The sequence below is a fragment of the Dipodomys merriami genome, unplaced genomic scaffold, assembly GCF_024711535.1.
Source record: "Dipodomys merriami isolate MVZ:Mamm:240054 unplaced genomic scaffold, mDipMer1.0.p SCAF_13, whole genome shotgun sequence".
NCBI classification, from domain to species: Eukaryota; Metazoa; Chordata; class Mammalia; order Rodentia; family Heteromyidae; genus Dipodomys; species Dipodomys merriami.
The window spans coordinates 39,833,201-39,853,524 of NW_027202604.1; the positions used below are offsets into that span (position 1 = coordinate 39,833,201).

A 20,324-nucleotide genomic window follows, 5' to 3' on the forward strand; every position below is an offset into this window, starting at 1 on the left:
CTTCCGGTTTGCAAGTGGAGTCTGAGGCTCAGAGAGATTGGTGATTTTGCCAAGGACACACAGCTAAACACGGGATCCAGGCATAGGCTTTTTACTTTCCTCCCAACATTCATGGGGGTTCTGTGCTTTGCCCTTCACCACCAGGGTCCTATTTCAGTATTCCTGATCAGCAAAGACAGAGACAGCAGGGAAGGGGTCCAGTCAGACAGGCTGATGACTAGGCGTGGAGGCAGCCTTCACTGAAGTGTAAATGCTTCTGAATATTGTAGGTTTATTGAAAATCTTTAACATATATTTAGACACATGATCCCCTGTTCAGGGTTCAAGTCACAAAAGGGGAGCCAATGAAAAGCGAGTCTATTCTACCGGGCCTGACCTGTGACGCTGCCTCTTGAGGGGCAATTCTCTTCTGGGTCATGTCCGTGTATCTGAGAAAATGGGAATGTACAGCTCCCCCTTCTGCATACACTTCAGCCTGCTCTTCCCTTAGCTCGGGTCACCTAGCAATGCACCCCAGAAATGGCTTCCGGCGGGCACATGAAGAATGCTCCGTGGTCTGGGCTGCACACCCCTTCCACACACCTCCCCTTCTCACACAGAAGGAGCGAATAGGACGGCCCCAGGCTGCTCTTCCTCAGGCCTCTCAGATCTGTTCAGCCAACGCTGGCTGTGTGGAACGGACATCAGGTGCAGTGGTCACAACTTAGCAGACAAACCTCCTCCCTCCATCTATACAGACCAGCCGGGCCCTCCCTGAGCCTCCAGGCCCCACCTGCAGGATGACCCCTGGGCGGCTCCTGGGCAGCCCCAACAGGCCTGAGGCCAGAAGACAAACAAGGACGGTTCGGACTCATTCACATCATCTCCAGACAGCTCCCGCTTTGTTCACCGGCGTTACCCACTGCTCTTTTCCTGAGCTCACTGATTCACGCGCTCCTCCACCCATTCCCATTCATTCACTCGCGATTTCCCGCAGCTCAGGAATCTGGCTGTCAGCTGGCGAGCACGGGGCGAACACATCTCCCGCGCGGGGGTGGCGGCGAGGACAAGCGGCTCAGGCTCCTAGGGGCGCCCGTCCCCGCGCCCGCCCCGCCCCGCCCCGCCGGGAAAGCGCGCGCTCCGCGAGCGGCGCGGCTGCTCAGCCGCGGCTCCGGCTGGCTCGGGAGGCAGAGCCGAGCGCACCCCACCCAGCGCGGCCGCCCATGCCCGGCGCCCCGGGCCCGCGGCCCTCGCCAGCGCTGCGCCGCGCCGCTCGGCTCGGCGGCGGGGCCGGGGCCGGGCCGGCCAGGCCGGGCCGCGCCGCAGGGCGGCCGCGGGGATGCGGGGCTGGCGGAGGAACCTCGCGCTCTGCCTGCAGCGGCTGCCGGACGAAGGTAGGAAGCGACCCGTGCTCGGGGCCGAGCGGGCCGGGGGCGCACGTGCGAGGCCAGGCCCGGGAGCTGCCCGGGCGCGATCGGGGTCGCCGCGGGACACCGGGACCCGGGCGCGCGCGGTCCGCCCCGGGACCGGCCAGCGGCCACGTGCCGCCTCCCTCGCGGCCACCCGGCCGGCCCGGGGCCCCGTCCCTCGCGGCCAGCTTCCCCCGCGGGCGCTCCCGGCGGCGCCCCTGCGGGCACCCGAAGTTGTGAAGCGCCGGGCCGGCCGGCCTGCCGCAGCGCTGCGGCGCTCCCGGAGCCCAGCTCGGCGTACCTGTTGTCCCGGCCGGGCCGCCTTCGCCAAGTTTGGGACTGGTGCTGATTAGCGGCCGGCCGCGGCCCGCTCAGCTGGGGACCCCCCTCCCACGCCCCCCTCCCCCCGCCCCGCAGGCCTGTAACCTTCACGGGCTCCTGCCGAGCGAGCGAGGGAGGCCGGCCTCCGGGATGAGGCCTCCCTTCCCAAGGTCACTCCGCCAGGAGGCGGGCCGGGGTGCGACCCCGACCCAGGGCACTTTTCTGGCATTTTCCACTCCCCTTCCCTCCAGCCTGGATTGTACCCAGACCCGCGGGAGAGGCTCCACCTCAGCCCAGGCCAGCGCGCACGGGGTGCTGTGTGGTGGTGCGGGGTGAGGGAGGCTGGAGAGCCGGTCTTGTCCCGTCCTCTCCGAGCCCTGGCCACTGAGGGCTGGGAAGCCGAGCAGCCACGGGTCCCGGCTCGGACCCCACCAGGCCTTAGCTGTTACCCCGGAAGGCCTCCGAGCCGAGGCCCTGTGCACAGAGCCGTAGGACACAGGCTCATGCTGGAGTCCAAGGAGGCCGACAGGGGCCGGAACTGGAGTGTGGGCTGCCCCAGGCGCAGAGCAAACTCAGGACCCCCTGCAGGAACAGCTGACCAGCAGCCTCGAGGATGAGTGTGGTGCGGAGCAAGTCACCCCCGGGGCTGACTTCCAGCCTCGGACCCAGCAGCTCACACGGGCTGAGGCAGGCTCTGCTCTCTGAAGTCCCCAGGGCTCACTCTGGCCCCTGACCCTGCCACCCACGCGGAGTGTTTGTGCACACGGGTGCCGTGCATGAGGCACTATGAGAGCACATGAGGGGTTCTGGAGGCACCTGGTGCATGTTTGAGACGCAGGTGGGGCGTACATGTGTGACGCACGAGACGCCGGCCAGCTGTTGGGCCAGGGTTGCCTTCTCAGTCCAGGAGGTACTCGACATTTGAGCTTTCCCTGGGGAATCTCAGTTGGGACCGATCCTTGAGCTCAGAGGACGGCTGCAACAACTGTCTGCACTGGCAGAAAATCACTATTCTGAAAGACAAAAACCTCTCGCTTTCTTTGGGCCACAGGAAAATCGGTGCCTGTGGGATGGGTCTCAAATGAGGGGCCCCGAGATGTGGATCCAGGATCCAGCATCCAGTCTGACAAGAAGCTGGTGGAAAATCAGCCAAGCTGAGGGGGTCAGAGATGGAGAGACAGGGCCACAGACAGGGCCGCTCTCAGAGCAGCGCTTCAATCTGCCAGAGGGATGTTTTGTACAAGACCAGCTCCTCTGGGTACCGTAACATTGGGTAGTTTAAGGCCTTGGGGAAAAAGAGCAGGCTTAAAGACCAGTTCTGGACCCTCTTACAAGTGCCAACTTATGTGACCTTGGGTATGTTTTTTTTAAGCTTTAGCTTTGTGGAGTTTTTTTTTTTTTCTTTCTTTCTTTCTACCCATTAAGTGGGTAGGATGGTCATGAACAATCTGTACTGGCATAGCCTAGTGCAAGCACCAGCACCTAGTAGGTGCTCTAGAAACATGAATCCTACCATTCCTTCATTCTATCCAGCTCACCTTCAGGCTTGGGGAAATGATTTGGAGCATGGTCAGGGAGAACTCAGGACCCCAGGGTTATGAATGGTCAACACAAATCTCTACACTGCTAGAGTCTTGGGGAATGCTGCAGGATTTTCCCTACTTGACCTCAACCTGGTCTTGCCAATGAAGCTGACTAGAGCAGTAATCATTGCCTTGAGGAGAGATGCATGCACTCACAAGACTGGGGCCCTGTAGTTCTTGCTCCATTAATGCTCTTGGAGTATGTGTGACTCGTGACTTCCTTGTTCATCTTCCAAGAAACTTCCATTGGACCACTGGAAACATGTTATCTTCCTTTCGTTGTATCAAATACTTTCTGATGACTCTTGGCCCCTAGGACCAGTCAGTGTCCACGAACAGTCAGAAAAATCAAGCAGGTCCTTAGTCTCGAGTTGCCTAGTTCTTCAGACAAGAAGCCGTAAGGTGCCCTGTGCTGGAGGATGTGAATGAGGGCAGCAGCACAATCCTGTCAGGGCAGCTGCTTGGACAGTCCAGCTGAGAAGTCGGATTTCTACCAGGAGCATCTCCCACGGTGTACTGACTAATGCTGTCCCTTATGCCAGTCTAACAGACATCTGGAATGTTAGCCAGAAGGGTTAATAGAAGTCTCTTAATAGAGAGAACGGGACACAAAGCAGCATCAAGGAGATGGCTGTGGGGACTGGGGACTCAGCTGTGAACAAGATGGGAGACTTTCTGAGACAGGGGAGACAAAGAATCAGTAAGTCCAAGAAAGTGAACAGGACAGTTTCAAAGACCTCAGTGATAGGGGACCACCTAGGAACTTAGGTAACTACAGGGGAGAGACCCAGGGTAGGGGTTTCTCTCAATGAGGCCTAGGTCAAGGAAGGTGACTTGAACAGGAACTAGAGAATGAGAAGGTCCAGCCAGACACAAGTACTGAGGACAGTGTTGCTCCGCAGGGTGCTGTACAGATAAGGCAGTCTGACCTGTTGCAGGGAGAGTGGAGGGAGCATAAGGAGGGCTACTGGAGCCCACCTCACAGAAAGCAAGCTCACCGCTGGACCTTGACTGCCAGGGCAAATAATGGGTTGTACTCCGTGATGGGCACCTTGATCAAGGACTTGGGCTGGCACTGAAGATGAGCGAGACTGAGCAAGGTGGAGAGCAGTGGGAGAAGCATCGCAGGCTGAGGAATAGCGAGTAAGGGGGCGGAAGCCGGGAAACTAGGAAAAGAGGCTGCCAAAAGGATGACATTGAATGCTGCTGTGGGAGCTGTCCAAGGTGCTGATGTGTGTTCCTGAGCATAGAACTATGGGCCGGTAGGATGGGTGTGTGTGTGTGTCCCCTGTGATTCCCTGCTAACTGATGTGTCCCAGTGCCAGTTACCTAGGAGACAACAGGAAGACGACAGAGCAGGATTTGATTGGCTACTCACTGGTGCTGCTCAACTCTCTGTCAGAACCGCATGCAGGGATTACAAATGGTCCTTGTAGCCATGCCAAGTGCCCGAAAAGGAGGTGTGATGTTTACTGCCCTGGGTTGTGTGTGTTTGTGTGTGTGTGTGTGTGTGTGTGTGTGTGTGTGTGTGTGTGCGTGTGCGCGCGCTCACGCATGTGTGCACCTACTGGTACGTGCATGTGTGCATGCTCAAGACTTAAACAAAGCACATCTGGAGCTAATGAGCTCCCTGCTGTGAAACATCTGCTTGCTGCCTGAAATCAGGTAGTGGGGACCCAGATAAATTTAAGAAGAACCAGCCAGACTTGTGGAGGAATCTTATTGGCTTTAGTAACTGCAATGTCAACAACCAAGCTGATTTGAAACGTCTCCTCATATATCCAAAAATGTAAATAAAGCTTGAACGGCAGAAGTTATTTCTCGTGACGCAGACCATGATGTCAGGGAGCAGAATTCCCTGCCCCACCTCCTGAAGCCAGGGCAAGCCAGGGGGTGGTATGAGATCGTGGCTGACTTTTCCTCCCTTCACCTTTAAAACAACCACATCTCTCCTTCTGTGTGCTAAAAGGACAAGGAGTCCACATTCTGATTTTGTTTGGAAAGGGGAAAGAGGGCACTGAAAGGATTCCTGTGTGGCTGGTTCTTCACAGGGGCAGCCCAGGTAGGCTTGGAACAAAGAAATGTAATTAAAATCAGCTTCGGGGTTGCACAAGATTAGCACTGTCCATCTCTCTCCCTCTGCCTCTGCCTCCTACACTGCAGGGCTAGCGGATTATGCAGTTGGAGGAGAGGCAGCAAGGGTTTCCCTGCTCTTGGCTTCTCCGTCCTAGGCTCCATTTCACATCCCTGTGTGAGCCACCTCAGCCTTTTCCTTGTTTCCTGCTGTCTCCCTCACTACTGGTCAAACGTATTGTCCTGGAAACACATCCAAAAGTGGTTTTCATGTGTTTGCACATTGCCCTTTTTGCTCCACTACTTACTATAGGGCACTAACATTGTACATGCCTACACAGGCAAGGCAAAAGACCCAAAAGATGAGCAAAGACCCAGGGCCTTTGTATTCTTTGTCCTCCCCGTTCCTGCATCTAGATCCCCCTTCATGTATGTCCACCTCTGAGAAACCTTCCTTGACCACCCATCTACAACAGTGGTCCTTTAGCCCTGCAGCTCTTCCCTCTCTTCCACTATACAGCAGTGCCATGAGAGCTGGGTCTCTACTCACTAGAACAGTGCCTGGCCCGTGTGGACTGAGTGCGTGAGCTGGGCCTGAGGGGCAGAGCTAAAGCAGAGAATGTTGGCCTCCTAGGAGCTCTATCTCAACCAACCAGATTTTTTTTCTTTTTTTTTGGGGGGGGTCCAGTTGTGGGGCCTCAACTCTGGGCCTGGGTGCTGTCCCTTAGCTCTTCAGCTCAAGGCTAGCACTCTATCACTTGAGCCACAGCGCCACTTCCGGCTTTTTTCCCCCTGCTTATGTGGTGCTGAGGAATCGAACCCAGGGTCTCATGCATGCAAGGCAAACGCTCCACCACTGAGCCACCTTCCCAGCCCCCAACCAGATTTTCTGATAAAACCTAAAAATCTACAGTTTTACCTGTGATCTCTTGACTTTAAACTGTTGACTACCAATTCAAATAAAAGCCAGTGTGGGTCAAATGAAGTCAGCGCAGAGGCTCTGGTTTACTTTTGGCCCTTCCTGGCCACAGTAAACTTTTCTCATCACTTTACCCCGCGGGAAGACTTGTTCTGCCCCAGCTCTGAGCCCTTGCTTTGCTTAGGCTGCTGCGCTGCCTGCAGTGCCTCTTCCTGCCATCTTTGGCACTCAGCTGTGACTGTCCCTAAGGCAAGGCTGTTGGTACCACTTCCTGTTGCCCCTTTCCCAACATAACAGAATTAGACCCCCCCCCACTTTTCTGTTTTAGCTCTTCACTTGTTGGCACATCACTATGTTTGCTCCTTCCCAATGTGGGAACTTTGTCCTATTTACCTGTAGTCCTCAGGGGCCAGCATAGGTGTTCACTGCTCACTGAGTGACAAAAGAAAACAGAGGAGCCAGGCCTGAGCTGACTGTTCTCACATCCGTCCCCTGTGAGGACCCTGTGAGGATGCTGCAACTGAGACAGGGCAATGACTTGTCCTGACCCCCTCTTAGCAAGGGGAATCCTGAGAAGATAAGCAGCCTCCTCCTAGCTTGTCTGCAGCCCCCACCCTTCCTGATCCTTGATCAACCCTTCAGGCCATACCAAGGGGCTGACTTGTATCCTAGCTCAGCTTTTCCAAGCTGTATAACTAAGTAGGAATGACTTTGTCTCTGAGCCTCCCTTGTCTTCTCTGCAAAATAGGAGCATCCCTGTCTGTAGAGTTATAGTGAGAATCCAGAGATGACAAATACCATAGGTGGCCCGGTTGTTCAGTATCTCTGTCCTGGGGGCACACTCCATGACCACAAAGCTTGAGGGCTGAATGTCAATGGGTATCCCAAAGCATGCCTGAGCCAGAGGGAGGAATGTGGGGTCTGTCTCAATTCTTTGGGCAATTCCCAGGGCTACTTGTCTAACGCATCAGGGTCTCATTTACTTCTCAGGAAAATCACAAAATAACTGTCCCCAAATGGACGCTGTGTCAATCTAGTGAGATTAAATGGAATACGTTCTGAAAAGCACCTGTGAGAATCCTCTAGAAAAATGGTGGTGGGGGTGGGCACGCCCTGACAGGTGATACTGGAGCAGAGACGTGGCCCTGAGTGAACGGGGCTACACTACTAACTACAATCAGCCGTCTGGTTGTACCTTAGTGCTTTATGCATCAACTATATTACTTGTTGTGATAACCCTAGAAGGTAAGTACTATTTTTTTTGTCCACTGTGGGTCTTGAACTCGGGGCCTGGGCACTGTCCCTGATCCTCTTTGTGCTCACAGTGCCACTTCAGGTTTTTGAGTGGTTCACTGGGGATAAGTGAGACTTTTCTGCCCAGGCTGGCTTCAAATTGTATCCCTCAGATCTCAGCCTCCTGAGTAGCAAGGATTATAGGCATGAGCCACTGGCACCTGGCTCTTTTTTTTTTTTTTTTTAATGGTAATAGGGATTGAACCCAAGACCTTGCACATACTAAGCAAACATTTTACCACTGAGCTACATCCTCTGTACTTGGTTTTTGAAGACAGGGTCTCATTCTACAGCCCAACTGGCCTCAAACCTGAGATTACAGGTCTGTGCCACCACACCCAGCTGAGGAAGTTACTATTCTTTTTGTTTCCTCTCACATTAAACTTTGTTTTATGCAGGTACTATTCTTTTTCTTTGTTTTTGTTTTGGTAGGTTGTGGGGCTTGAACTCTGTCCCTCAGCCCTTCAGTTCAAGGCTAGTGCTCTATCACTTGAGCCACAGCACCACTTGGAGCTTTTTCTGCTTATGTGGTGCTGAGGAATCGAACCCAGGGCCTCATGCATGCAAGGCAAGTACTCTACCACTGAGCCACCTTCCCCAGCCCTGCAGGTACTATTCTTAACTCCACTTTCAGATGAGAAAACTGAGGCAGAAAGGTTACAGACTTGCCCACAGGCATACAGTAAGGAATGGAGCTAGGATTTGCAGGCAGGCAGTGAACCAGGCAGTTTTAACAATGACTAACAATGCAGAAGTAGATGTTTGTATCTTGGTCTTAAGAGTGAGCTCCTTCCCTCCAAGGACTACATGTGGAGCTCTACCCCAGATCTCTGACGGACATTGCTAACAGAAGATATGGGGAGGGCAGAAATGATTATGTCTGGCTCACAGCCAGGAAAACTTATTTCCTGGTAAGCTTTAAGTGAGAGGAGATTTCAAGCAAAAGCAGAGATTTTTCAGCTTTCTTCAGAAGCTCTGGGAGCCTTGAGCTTGCATTTCTACTGCCAGCTGTGAAACGCATTGCCATGGCCCCCACCCAGCCCTTCTACACACTGACTCACCTAGCCAGCCCCCAGGCCCCTGTGTTCCAGACCTTGTACTCACTAACAAAAGGAATTTGAGCTTCACTCTTTTTTAGGTGGCTGAATGGTTTTCCAGAGAGAGAACGATAGCTTCCAAAAGCTCTGGCTAGCTGCTAGAGGGGACAGGAAGCAAGCTGAAGGAGGGGGAGCACAAAAGTGTCTTTATTAGGAGCATCAGCTCAGCACTTTCAGGGTCTTCTTCATATATGCTCTGCCCTTATCACCTTATCAGATGAGGAAACAGAACCTTCAGATGTAGACTTCATGGAGGAAAGGATTAAAAGATGGGGAAATAGTAAGTACAAAGTCTACAGGATACATTACCTGTATGTCACCTTTATGGTAAATTTAAACTAAAAGAAAAGGTGTATAGGACAAAAGAAACCACCCACAAGACTCAAAGCTAAGACCCAGAAGGGAGCAGAATTTATGAGACACATTACTGATAAAGAATAATATCCTGAATGCATAAAGATCTCCTGCAAGTCAATAAAAAAAGATAAGCAATCTAGGGGATGGCACTGGATCTGAGTAGTCGGTTATTAGAAGGAAAAACATAAATGGCCAGAGAGAAGATGGAAGATGGATAGCCTCGCCATCTTAGGGGACTATTCTATTAGCAGCATGGTATGTTCACAGAAACAACAGTATGATATCAGTTAAGGAGGAAATTTAAAAATTCCTAGCTCCTTGCACTGGTGAGACCCTAGGAGCAGTAGACCCTGAACATAAACTGAGCGAGTAGGACCATGCTGGAGGGGACTGGACAGTTCTCTCAGTGTACAAAGTAAGTGCCTCGGCCAAGTCCTTCCTTCCCTAAGTATCCATTCTAGAGAAACACCTTGTACAGATGCATAAGGCAACGTGGACAAGGATGTCCGCTGCACTGTTAATGAATCTAACTAACACTTTCCACGGGAAATGGCATAAGAACTGTAGGGCCACACAACTCAGTCAAACGCCTTCCAGCTGCAGCATCTCCTCCTTCCCTGGGGTAGTCAAGAGTTACCCAGTTGCATCATCCTCATCATGCAGCTGTACAAAAAGGTTACAATCCCATGGCAGGTTATGAGGACAGTGCGTGATCAACGCCACCCCTTGCATCGTCCCCCCCAACCCCACCCCATTACACCCTCTAACACTTTCTTGAGTTTTCTTCTGTGCCTCTGTAACTCTCTGTGAATGCTTTTCTTTCCCCCTTTTTACACAAATGCTGGTGTACTGTCATATGCTCTGCCCTCTGCTCTTCTATCATGAGATACAGGGCACACAGAGGAAAGTGCTAAGAATGTGTGCTTTCTATAAAAGCAGTATAGGAAGTCCCCACTGCTTCTGTCCCGGGCTCAAGCCACAGAATGTGCCTGGCAAGCTCTCCCAAGGACTGTTCCACTTGTGCTGCCTCTTAAGACTTACGTAATGTCACAAAATAGATGAGCTTAGGGCCTGTCACTAAGCAGGATGGAGACCCTTAGCTGAAAGAAGGGGAGCTGGCAGGGGAATGGGCCAGCCATGAGGTGACGGAGGCGGAGGCTCGGGCGGAGTCTGGGCTTCCAGTCTGGAGACTCCTGGCCCTGGGGGACTCACCCAGGGGAAGGAGCCCTCCAGACAAGCCACTCTGCCTTCAACCAAGTGAACAAATGCTTATGCCCCTCTCTTGTCCAGGGACTTAACTTACTGCAGGGTAAGAAATGAAGTCTCTGATGAAACTTCCCCACCAGACCCCCTGGAGCCTGACAGGTATGACTTGCCTTCTGGACGGCAGACGGGCTTCAAGACTGATATCTGGGATGTTCAGTGGGCTCAGCGCTAGTGGAGTCCTGCAGGGCGGGTGAGCAGAGGTAGTGGTATTTCATGGTGACGGTGGGCCCAGGAGGCTCTAAATCAGCAGCCTCCCTCAGTGGGTGTGAAGGGGCTCAGAGAATCCATAGCCAGCAGGAAGGACAGCAGGAAGGACAGTGATTTCCCATAGAGATCACTTGGTCTGGCCCTCTTGGGTCCTGGGGGTGGAACAATGTCCAGAAAATGGGAGGGGTAACCCAAGGTCCCAACAAAGGACAGGGATCTACAGACCCAAGGAGTTAAGACACTATTTTTGAGTACCTTTGGTCATTCTTTTATTCTAAGAATAAACCAGACCTAACATAACGGACCTTCCTCTGAACAACTCTGGATCGAGTGCCATCAATTTTTGGGGGCTGTAACAGTGGCTAAGAGCTTGGTGAACCTTGACCTCCAAGAACTCAGATTCAGCTAGTGATCTCAGACTCCTGAGAAGGGTGGAAAAAGATGAAGAGCTTCAGTTGACATCTATGTTCTATTACATATTGATTTTTTCACTTTTGCGTAGGTTGTATAATGTGCATGATATACAAATGGAGTGAAATGCCACTAGTCCATAAATAATAGATACATATACATTATATACATATATTCCTGCAGAGTAATGCACAATTTTTATTTTACAGATGGAGGTTCACAGACCATAAAGAATCACCTCTCCACAGGGAATACAGTAGTTGAGAGGACTCTGGGCTGGACTCTTAGATAGCACAGGGTAACCAGTATTTACTAAGCACCTACCAGGTGCTGGGCAGAAACCTAGAGTGGGAGGCAGGATGGGTAATCCCAAGTTTTTTTTGATGTGGTGCCTACCAAACTCAAACTGGAGATTAATCCTCCCAGTGTCTATGTTAATGGTGCTGAGAGGATGAGACACTTCATTCACTGTGCCAATTAGAAGTAAGGCCTTTGGGAAGCCACAAATTTTACATAGGGTCATTGAGTTAGGGCCTCCATGACTGAATACACGCACACAGGCGCACGCACGCATGCACCATCTCCTAGCGTGTTATTCTTTGCATAGGCTGTACTCTGAAAAAATAAACTCTAGCCAAGATAAACCTTCTTTATGCAGTTAGCCTGCCTCGGGTACTTAGATCAACAAAAATGTACCAGTGTTCCTTTTTACAGATAAGGAGACAAACTCAGGAGGAAGATTCATCCAGCTTAGTGCTCAGCTGCACTTAGACTCAGCCTTCTTGGTGCAAAGTTTCCTGGCCAGTTTCATGGTTCTTTTTTCTGTCTCTCTAACTTATGAAAAGCTTTTAAAGATACTGTTGGACACTTAACCTATTTTTAGTAATGCAATGGCAATATCAATAAATAGGCACACATCTTTCTAGCCTCTGGCTATCATTTAAAAAAGTAGTTAGCTTATACTAAGTGACTTTCAGATTCAACATGTAATTGGTAGCACTCTACCAGTTGAGCCACAGCACCAGCACCACTTCTGGCTTTTTTTCACCTGCTTATGTGGTGCTGAGGAATCAAACCCCAGGCTTCATGCATGCTAGGCACCACTCTACCACTGAGCTACCTTCCCAGCCCTGATCCTTTTGCAAGACAAGCGCTCTACCACTGAGCCACCTTCCCAGCCCCAGCACTGATCCTTTTGATATTAAGATAAAGATCAAGAAGAAAACTATGATCAACTTCAACCAATCCATTTTCCAAGGCACAGTGGTATGCTTCCCTCCACATTTTTTCAGTTTTTGTTGTTTTGTTTCCTGGTTTTTGGTTGTACTCAAGTCCTTGGCAAGTGCTCTACCATTTGAGCCACATCCCAGCTCTTTTTTCCTTTTAGTTATTTCCCAAATAGGGTTTCATGTTTATGCTCAATCTGGCCTATTTCAAATTCCTGTATGGTTGGGATGACAGGCACACACAGCCACACCCAACTTTTATCAGTGGACATAGCATCTGGCAAACCTCTTGTCTAGGCTAGCCTGGAATAGAGATACTCCTGATCTCTGCCTCTGAATAGCTGGCATTATAGGTGTAAGCAACTGTGCCTGGCTCATTGTCTGATCTTTTTTTTTTTTGTCGGTCATGGGGCTTGAACTCTGGGCCTGGGTGCTGTCCCTCAGCTCTTCAGCTCAAGGCGAGCGCTCTACCACTTAAGCCACAGCGTCACTTCCGGTTTTCTGGTTGTTTATTGGAGTCTTACGGACTTTCCTACCCGGGCTGGCTTTGAACCATGATCCTCAGATCTCAGTCTCCTGAGTAGCTAGGATGACAGGTGTGAGCCACCGGCGCCCAGCTTTTCATTGTCTGTTCTTGTTAGTATCATACCACACATTCTTGTCTCTGGCTTTTCACTCACTTGGTTTCCAGGGCCAGCATGTCCTCCTGCTTCATCCTGCCCCAGTAAGTAGCATACTGTGCCCCTATAGTTGGACACCAAGGTTATTTTTAGCTCTTTGCTTTCATAAAAATGCCTCTGTGAGACTCCACCTTCCTGTGGCTGTCATCGGCCTGTGATGCAGCTCTGAAGGCTTTCCCCACAGACGTTATTTCTTACACTTGTCATTCCTAATGGCCACATAATCTGGAGGGTTGCTTGCTATTCCTCACGTTCTAGGCCACTTCTCCCGCTCCATATCCATACTGGCCTCCTGCTTTCCCTCTAGGAATGAGGCTCAGACTCTCCAGCTCCTTTGATTTGGAAATCCGAGCTCTGGAGGGAGAGGTTGCTGTCACTGCAGCTGGACCCCAGGCATTTCCAGCCTCCTCCTGCACCCTGGCACTGCACTCGGGTGCTGTGTCCTTTTCTTCTTCGTGTTCTCATTGTCTAAGGAGCATGAGCCAGTCACTGTCTAGTGTGGCTCGGTGGGGTACAGCAATGAACAAGCCCAAGTCTGTCCTTATGGAAAAGGAGAGGTGGCCCCCACAGCAGGGGACCAATGAAGACGTTCAGAGGGAGAAGTGCTGCTTAGAAGACCGGGAAAGGCACGGAGAGGTAGAGGGTGGTCACGGAGGGGCTTCTGGAGTAGAGGGCAAGCGTGCGCCTGGGTGTCTGAGGAAACCGAGGAGCCTCCGCTCCTCAGAATGACAGCATGCGTGAGGGAGGAGCAGGAACATGGGGTAGAAGATGAGCTGAGGAAGGACTCTAGGTTCCTCCAGGGTCAAGGTTTTACCAAGGCGCTGCTATGTGACCTAATGTGTCACACCTGTCTCTTTTCCTGCTGTCCCTTCTGTCTTAGAACTCTCCATGTCCTCATCTGCAAACAGCCCCTAGGGATGGGGAGGGAGCCAGGGAGGCAGTGGAGACAGCATCATGGGCTCCATGTGCTGGCCGCCATAGTCGTCTCTGCCCACGACAGACACAGGACAAAGATTTCTGCCTCCTTCTAGACTTCCCCTGCAGACCCACGGCCGCTCACATGCTCCCACTGACAGGTGCCCTAGGACAATGTGCCCTACTATCTGCAGTCCCTCCCTCCACTCCTCAGCCCTAGAACTGGGGGCCTATGGACCTGTGTTTGCCTGGGGAACTGTCCTGCTGGAAGGCATGGGCTATTTCTGGCCTCCCAACCCCCACAACTATCAGGAGGCTCCAAGAGTACCTGATGGGGCTCACCAACACCAGCTCGAGATACTGAATCAACTAACCTATCTCCCTTCCTTCCCTCCCTCCCCCCTTCCTTTCCTTCCTGTCTTTCTTTCTTGGTCCAAGACCAGGTCTCAACTTGGTACCTGCTGCTTTCACTCGCTGGCTAGCCACCTACCAACTGAGCCATAGTTCCAACCCCCGAATCAAGCATCTTTAGAAATACTCTTTTACCATGAAATCTCCATCATGATTGTTTTGAGTGGGAGTGCCTTCAGGTGCCCTGGAGGGAGGTGGCAGGCGGTCCCTTGGGGACAATCAAAAGCAATTGCATTGGATTCCTTGCACTTAATTTAATGAAAAGGCCCTGCAGGGAGGCAGACGCAGTGAGGCAGGCAGGGCCTGTGGGCTGCGGGATGGAGTGATTCGGGGAGATTTATAGTGCTTCATAAAAGATTCAGCTCAGGCTGAGCTTGGAGCTGCTGGCCGGGCTCAGTGCCTGGGCTTTGAAGCCTGGGAGCAGGGCCCGGGACTCCCCACCACTCTGAAGGCTTTGTGACTGTGAGCAAGTCCTGAGCCCTGACTCTGCAGCACCACTGGACAGTTTTCTCCCTAGCCCACGGCTCTGAAAAACATGTTTCAAAGCAATGCCACCCCTGTAAGTTCCTCTTCCTTGCAGCCTGCATCCCTCCCTCCTAAGGCACTGAGGCTCCAGGAAGTCCCCTGGAAAGACTGGACTGCTCTTAGGGACGGTGTCGTTGCTTGGAGGCGGGGAGGCAGGCACCCTCATGGAGTCCAAAGCCTCCATGACAAGCGAGGACACTGGGGCCTTGCAAGAAGGGTGATCTAATTCACACAGCCCTGTGGAGCTTTTCAACAGAGAAGGGCCCAGAGAATTACAGAACCATCCTGGACCTACAGCAACTAGTGCCAGAGGCAGGGATGTGACACTGTCCTCTCCTGGTGGTCTTTTCCCCTGCCCATTGTTCAAGGATTTGGTCCTCTCTGTCTGGAGCTCACTTGCTGGGTACCCCTGGGCATGTGACCTGCGCTCTCTGACCCTCAAGAAATGAGGACAACAAAACACCCACCCTTCAGATAGCAGCAAATGGCCTAGATTAGTTCCTGGCATCCGTTCCCTCTCAGAAGGTTCTAATGTAGGACTGCTCACACTGGAGAGGGCATCGTGCTCAGGAGCTCTCCTTGTCGCTGTCCGGGGGTTCCCTGGGGCAGCCTGTGCTCCTGAGGCAGAGGAGGAGGAGGCAACTTGGCACAGGCTGGGGTGCAGATGGCAAGCAGCTCATTTATTTACCTCTCCCTAATAGATATGCACGGCACATAAATAAAATATCTCACTTGTCCCACTCTGCCAGGATCCAGACAGCGACAGCCTCTTGGTGTGCATCTGACTGCTCCTGTTTGCACTTCTTGCCACACAACCAAAAGTGCTCTGACGCCCAGGTAGGGGTGCTGGGCTTCCCTCCCTGCTGCAGAAAGCCCAGTGAGACTAGACTGGACTGTCCCAGCACGTAGTGATCCCTGTGATAGAATACCTGAAAAAGTCAACTTGGAGGAGGAGGAAAGCTTTTACTTTGCCTGCCAAGTGCAACCTTCCTGGCACACCTCTGGAGGCCCGCCCCAACTCTATCCACTCATCCACTGGGGGTCAGAGCCCTCAGCATACAATCATTCCCAAAACCAAACCAGCAGGCAACCAAGCCTCTCACACAGAAGCCTTTCAAAAAGTCTGGATTCAAACCATAACATCCCCCCCCAAAGATATTTTGGATTCAAATCCTAATGTCCCCCTCCCATCAAAGCTGTTGCCCCAAGTGTTCCTGTCCTAGGTTGGGGTGGACTGGAGGATTCTTGGGACATTTAGACCATAGGGGGTGGGGGGAGCGCTACGTTTGCAGGCCTAACCTGCTTGAAGTTGATGCATAGGTCTCCTAGAATGGTTCCTGACCTTCACGTTCTGCCCACTGAAGTCAGCCCTCCCCTGCCTCCCCTTTTCCTAGAGTATCTGTTCACAGAATTGTTACCCTAGAGCTGAGAGAGTCAGCTGAGAGAGAGCTGAGAGGAGTCTATGGAGTCAGAAACCTGATTCCACTCCTGCTCAGCCTTGGAGAAGTCACCCATATTCTCTGAGTCCGTGTTCATCTGTGAAATGGGCAGTCTTAATATAGTTGTGTGCCAGGCGCCAGTGGCTCACACCTGTAATCCTAGCTACTCAGGAGGCAGAGATCGGAGGATCACGGTTCAAAGCCAGCCTGGACAGGAAAGTCCATGAGACTCTTATCTCCAATAAACTACTAGAGGGCTGGGAAGGTGGCTCAGTGGTAGAGCACTTGCCTTGCATGCCTGAGGCCCTGGGTTCGATTCCTCAGCACCACATAAGCAAAGAGAAAAAAGAAGCCAGAAGTGGCATTGTGACTCAAGTAGTAGAATGATAGCCTTGAGCTGAAGAGCTGATGAGGGACAGGCCCAGAGTTCAGGCCAAAAAAAAAAAAAAAAACCACTAGAAAACCAGAAGTGGCGCTGTGGCTCAAGCGGTAGAGCATTTACCTTGAGCTGAAGAGTGCAGGGACGGCACCCAAACCCAGAGTTCAAGCCTGACAAACGACCAAAAAAATAATAAATAAAAAATATATATAGCTGTGTAAGAAATGTTCATTTATTCACCCTACAAATGTTTACTGAACAGGCACTGCCTATACCCTGGGGAGCCAGTGGTGAAGAGGCAGGCCACGACTCTGCCCCAGTGAATTTGACATCAAGTTAGGTAGGCCAGCCAGACATTCTATGAACAGATGCATGTGCACCAATGACAGGCCACAAAATGAAAGTACATGAATTAGAATATTCCACTGACACTCGGGGAAGGAAGCACCTTTGCCCCAGGTGTCAAAGCAGATCATAACGGAGAGAGACTGCAGACCAGTTCAGCCTGATACCAGAGCTAGGGCCACCTTGGTCTGGGGTGGTAGTCACTGTCTTTGGTAATAATCACAGAAACCACCATAATCCCTCATACCTGTGAACTGCTTTTCAGGTTGAGAGCTTCTGCACATGCTCTTGGTCAGCATCCTGTTACTTTAACAAAATACGGGAAGCACGTAACCTGTAAGAGAAACTGTTTCTTTGCTCACAATTGGGAAGTTCTGGTCTAAGATTGTATAGCCCATTGTTTTGGGCCTATGGATAGGTGCAGAGCACATCATGGTCAGAGCATGTGGAAAAGCAAAACTATTTAGTTCACCAGCCCGGAAACAAAAGGGCAGGGAGAGAGGTGGAGGGAGGAACAGGGTCTTATGGTCTCTTTCAAGGTTATGTCCCTAATGTTCTTAAAACAGCTGGGTGCCAGTGGTTCACACCTGTAATCCTAGCTACTCTGCAGGCTTAGATCTGAGGATTGCAGTTAGAAGCCAGTCTGGGTAGGGAAGTTTGTCATCTACTACCCTGCCAGAAGTGGAGCTGTGGCTCAAGCGGTAGAGCACTAGCCTTGAGCAAAAGAAACTCAGAAAGAGTACACAGGCCCGGAGCTTCAAGTCCCAGGATGGGCACAAAACAAACAAACCAAAACCTCAAAAAGGCCCTAACTCCTAGACATTATGGCGAGCAGTGCCACCCTTGGGACAAGCCTTCCAACACATGGGCCTGTAGGGGACCCTCATCACCCAACCAGAGCAACCATCCTCTTTGATCATGTGGAGTTCACAGGAAGCCTGTTCTCAGGAACATTTTTTTAAGCTTTATTGGGGTGCAACATATACAGTAAAACACACTCATGTCAGGGTAGTATAGTGCCAGTGTAGTCTCTTTTCTTTTTGTGATACTAGGGCCTGTCTCATACTTGCTAGACAAGCACTCTGCCACTTGAGCCACACTCCCAGTCCTTTTTTGCATTTACTTATTTAATTTTTTGTGCTGGTACTGGGGCTTGTACTTGGGTCTCTCACTTGGCTCTTTTGCTTACAGCTGGTGCTCTACCATTTGAGACACAGCTCTAATCCAGCTTCTTGACTTTTCTGTCTTGGTTGGCTTTGAACCATGATCTGTGTTCCTGACTCTGTCTTAGCTTGCTTGCTGGTTTACCTACATATACTTTCTCTGGGTCTCTTTTTGTCTTCTGACTCATAATGTGTCTCAATGTCTCATGGATCTCCTAAGAAATAAACACGGACCAATTTGTCTCTTGTTCAATCCATCATGTATAGCAAATAGCAGAAGTAATCAACATAAAATAAAACTGGCATAGGCTAAAACTATGCACAGGAAAAATAGCCATTGATCTAAAAATTGACAAAAGAATATAATCACCATGCCAACTTTAAGTGCTGCAAACACCTGACCTGAGAGAATGAAGCTGAGAGAAATAATGGCCAGACAGAGAAGCCCAAGGGGCATAAGTTGTCTGTAATCAGTATGTGATTAATGAAGCAAGTCTTCATTATACATTTTAATTAGGAAAGGCTTGATATCAATGAAATTGACCTCAATAAAGCAAAAAAAAATGAGAATGGAAAACCATGGACGTGGCTAGACTGCTGTTTAGAGGATGAATCAACAGTCTAAGTGGAAGTGACAAGATTCATGCTAGAAAGAGTCCTCAGTCATCAAAGTTGCTGAGATGTGGACGTTTGTGCCGGACATGTCCTTGCCATCTGACAGAAGAGCCAAAATGTCCTAATATCTGGAAGGAGAACTTGTGCCTGAAGCATTCTGTAAATGCAGAGTGGAAAAACAGGTGTCTGATGATGGTCCAGTACTGCTCTACCACTGGGCTGTGTGCTGGCACACCACATCTGTTCTTGCTTCCTCTCCACCCTCAGAAGTGGCTCCCGCAGCCCACAGGCCCAGCATGGCTGGCTTCCAGCTACACTGGCATTTCCATTCTTGGGGAACAAGAAACAAATGAGAGGAAGAGTGGCATAATGGGTCCGATTCAGCTTACTTATAAGCTGTAACCTTTGTTTGTGATACCTAACCTGATTCTCCTTCTGGAAGGAGGGTGAACGGTGCCCCCAGTCCTGAGGGTAGTGTGAATCGGTGCAGCAGAGCAGGGGCCATGCCTGCAGCACAACAGTGCTCTCAGGACCCGCACTCCCCCTCATTCTTGGCCTTCACCTGTGTGTTCTCTGCACTGGACCCCGTGCAATCACACTGAGCTTCCAGGTCTCACCCCAAGCCTCCTAGACTTGCTCTACTGTACCCTCACACAGCACCAGTCTTGTCCTGTGAGCACTCATGGCCTTTGATAAGGCGCCTGGCCCCAAGCTCCACAGGTCCTGGTCTGTCCCTCTCCCGCAGTAGAGATGCTGGCATTTAGCAGATAATCTACTGGGTGAACAGTCTGCTCCCTCTCCCTCAAGTGGTGCTGAGTGCCCAGGCATCATGAAAACCTGTCAGTGTCCTCCTTCCTGATAAGGAGTCGTGGGCTTATACAGCTCACTGCCGCCAGCAGCTTCTCACACTGAGATGGACCTGAATGCTGCTCCTCTCCCTTGCCTGCCTCCCCCTGGCTCTGGGGAGACAGAGCCAGCTTCAGCAGATGCCCAAACAGATGCCAGCTGCCTCCCTGATGACAGCTTCTTAATTGCTTTCTCCTCATCCGTTTTGTTTTCCTGGCCCTAGGGCAGGCTCCGGAGGCTGCCACTCCCACTATGGGATTTTGGTGACAAAACGCTAACTCCACCTGCCCTCTTTCCAGTACTCCCCTACATCCAGAGCTGCCCAAGGCTGCTCTTGATTGAAACATCGCATATGCATGTGTGAAACACAGATTAAACCCTTTTGAGAAATTTGATTTGAGTGTAAAACAAGTCCTTTCAGGAATGGGGGTACTGGTGGGAGGAGGGAGAGCAAATGGGAGAGGGAGAAGGAATTATGGCCAAAACACTGTGTGCATGTGTGAAATCAACAAGGAAGCTTGTTGAATGGGTTTGAGAACAGGGGAAACTGGAGAGTAGTGAGGGTAAGTCTGATCAAGGTATACTAAATGCATGTATGAATGCTAAAATGAAATAACCTGTACAACTAATTGATTCTAGTAGAAAACATGGGAGAAAAAATTAGAACATTGCCAGCTCCACAGACTCACCTCAAACTGTGTCCCCTACCCTGCTCCACCCAGAGGCAACCTTAGTTCTGATTGTAGGTATCCTCCTCTTTGGTTTTAGTTACATGAATAAGTTTGGTTTTTGACTGTTGCTTAATTTCCTGTATCTGGAATAACACAATGTATAATCTATGTAGCTCAATGACATGTATCTTATA

At 51.1% G+C, this 20,324-nt stretch overlaps 1 protein-coding gene across 1 annotated transcript in view; it reads left to right on the forward strand.

Moving 5' to 3' along the window:
• The first annotated feature begins 1,318 nt into the window (after positions 1-1,318).
• Positions 1,319-20,324, forward strand: part of LOC138824841 (glutamate receptor-interacting protein 2-like) — a 65,862-nt gene continuing 46,856 nt past the window's right edge. Inside the window, exon 1 of the mRNA XM_070019207.1 lies at positions 1,319-1,373. Coding sequence (XP_069875308.1) covers positions 1,319-1,373 — 55 coding nt within the window. The remainder of the gene's footprint in view (positions 1,374-20,324) is intronic.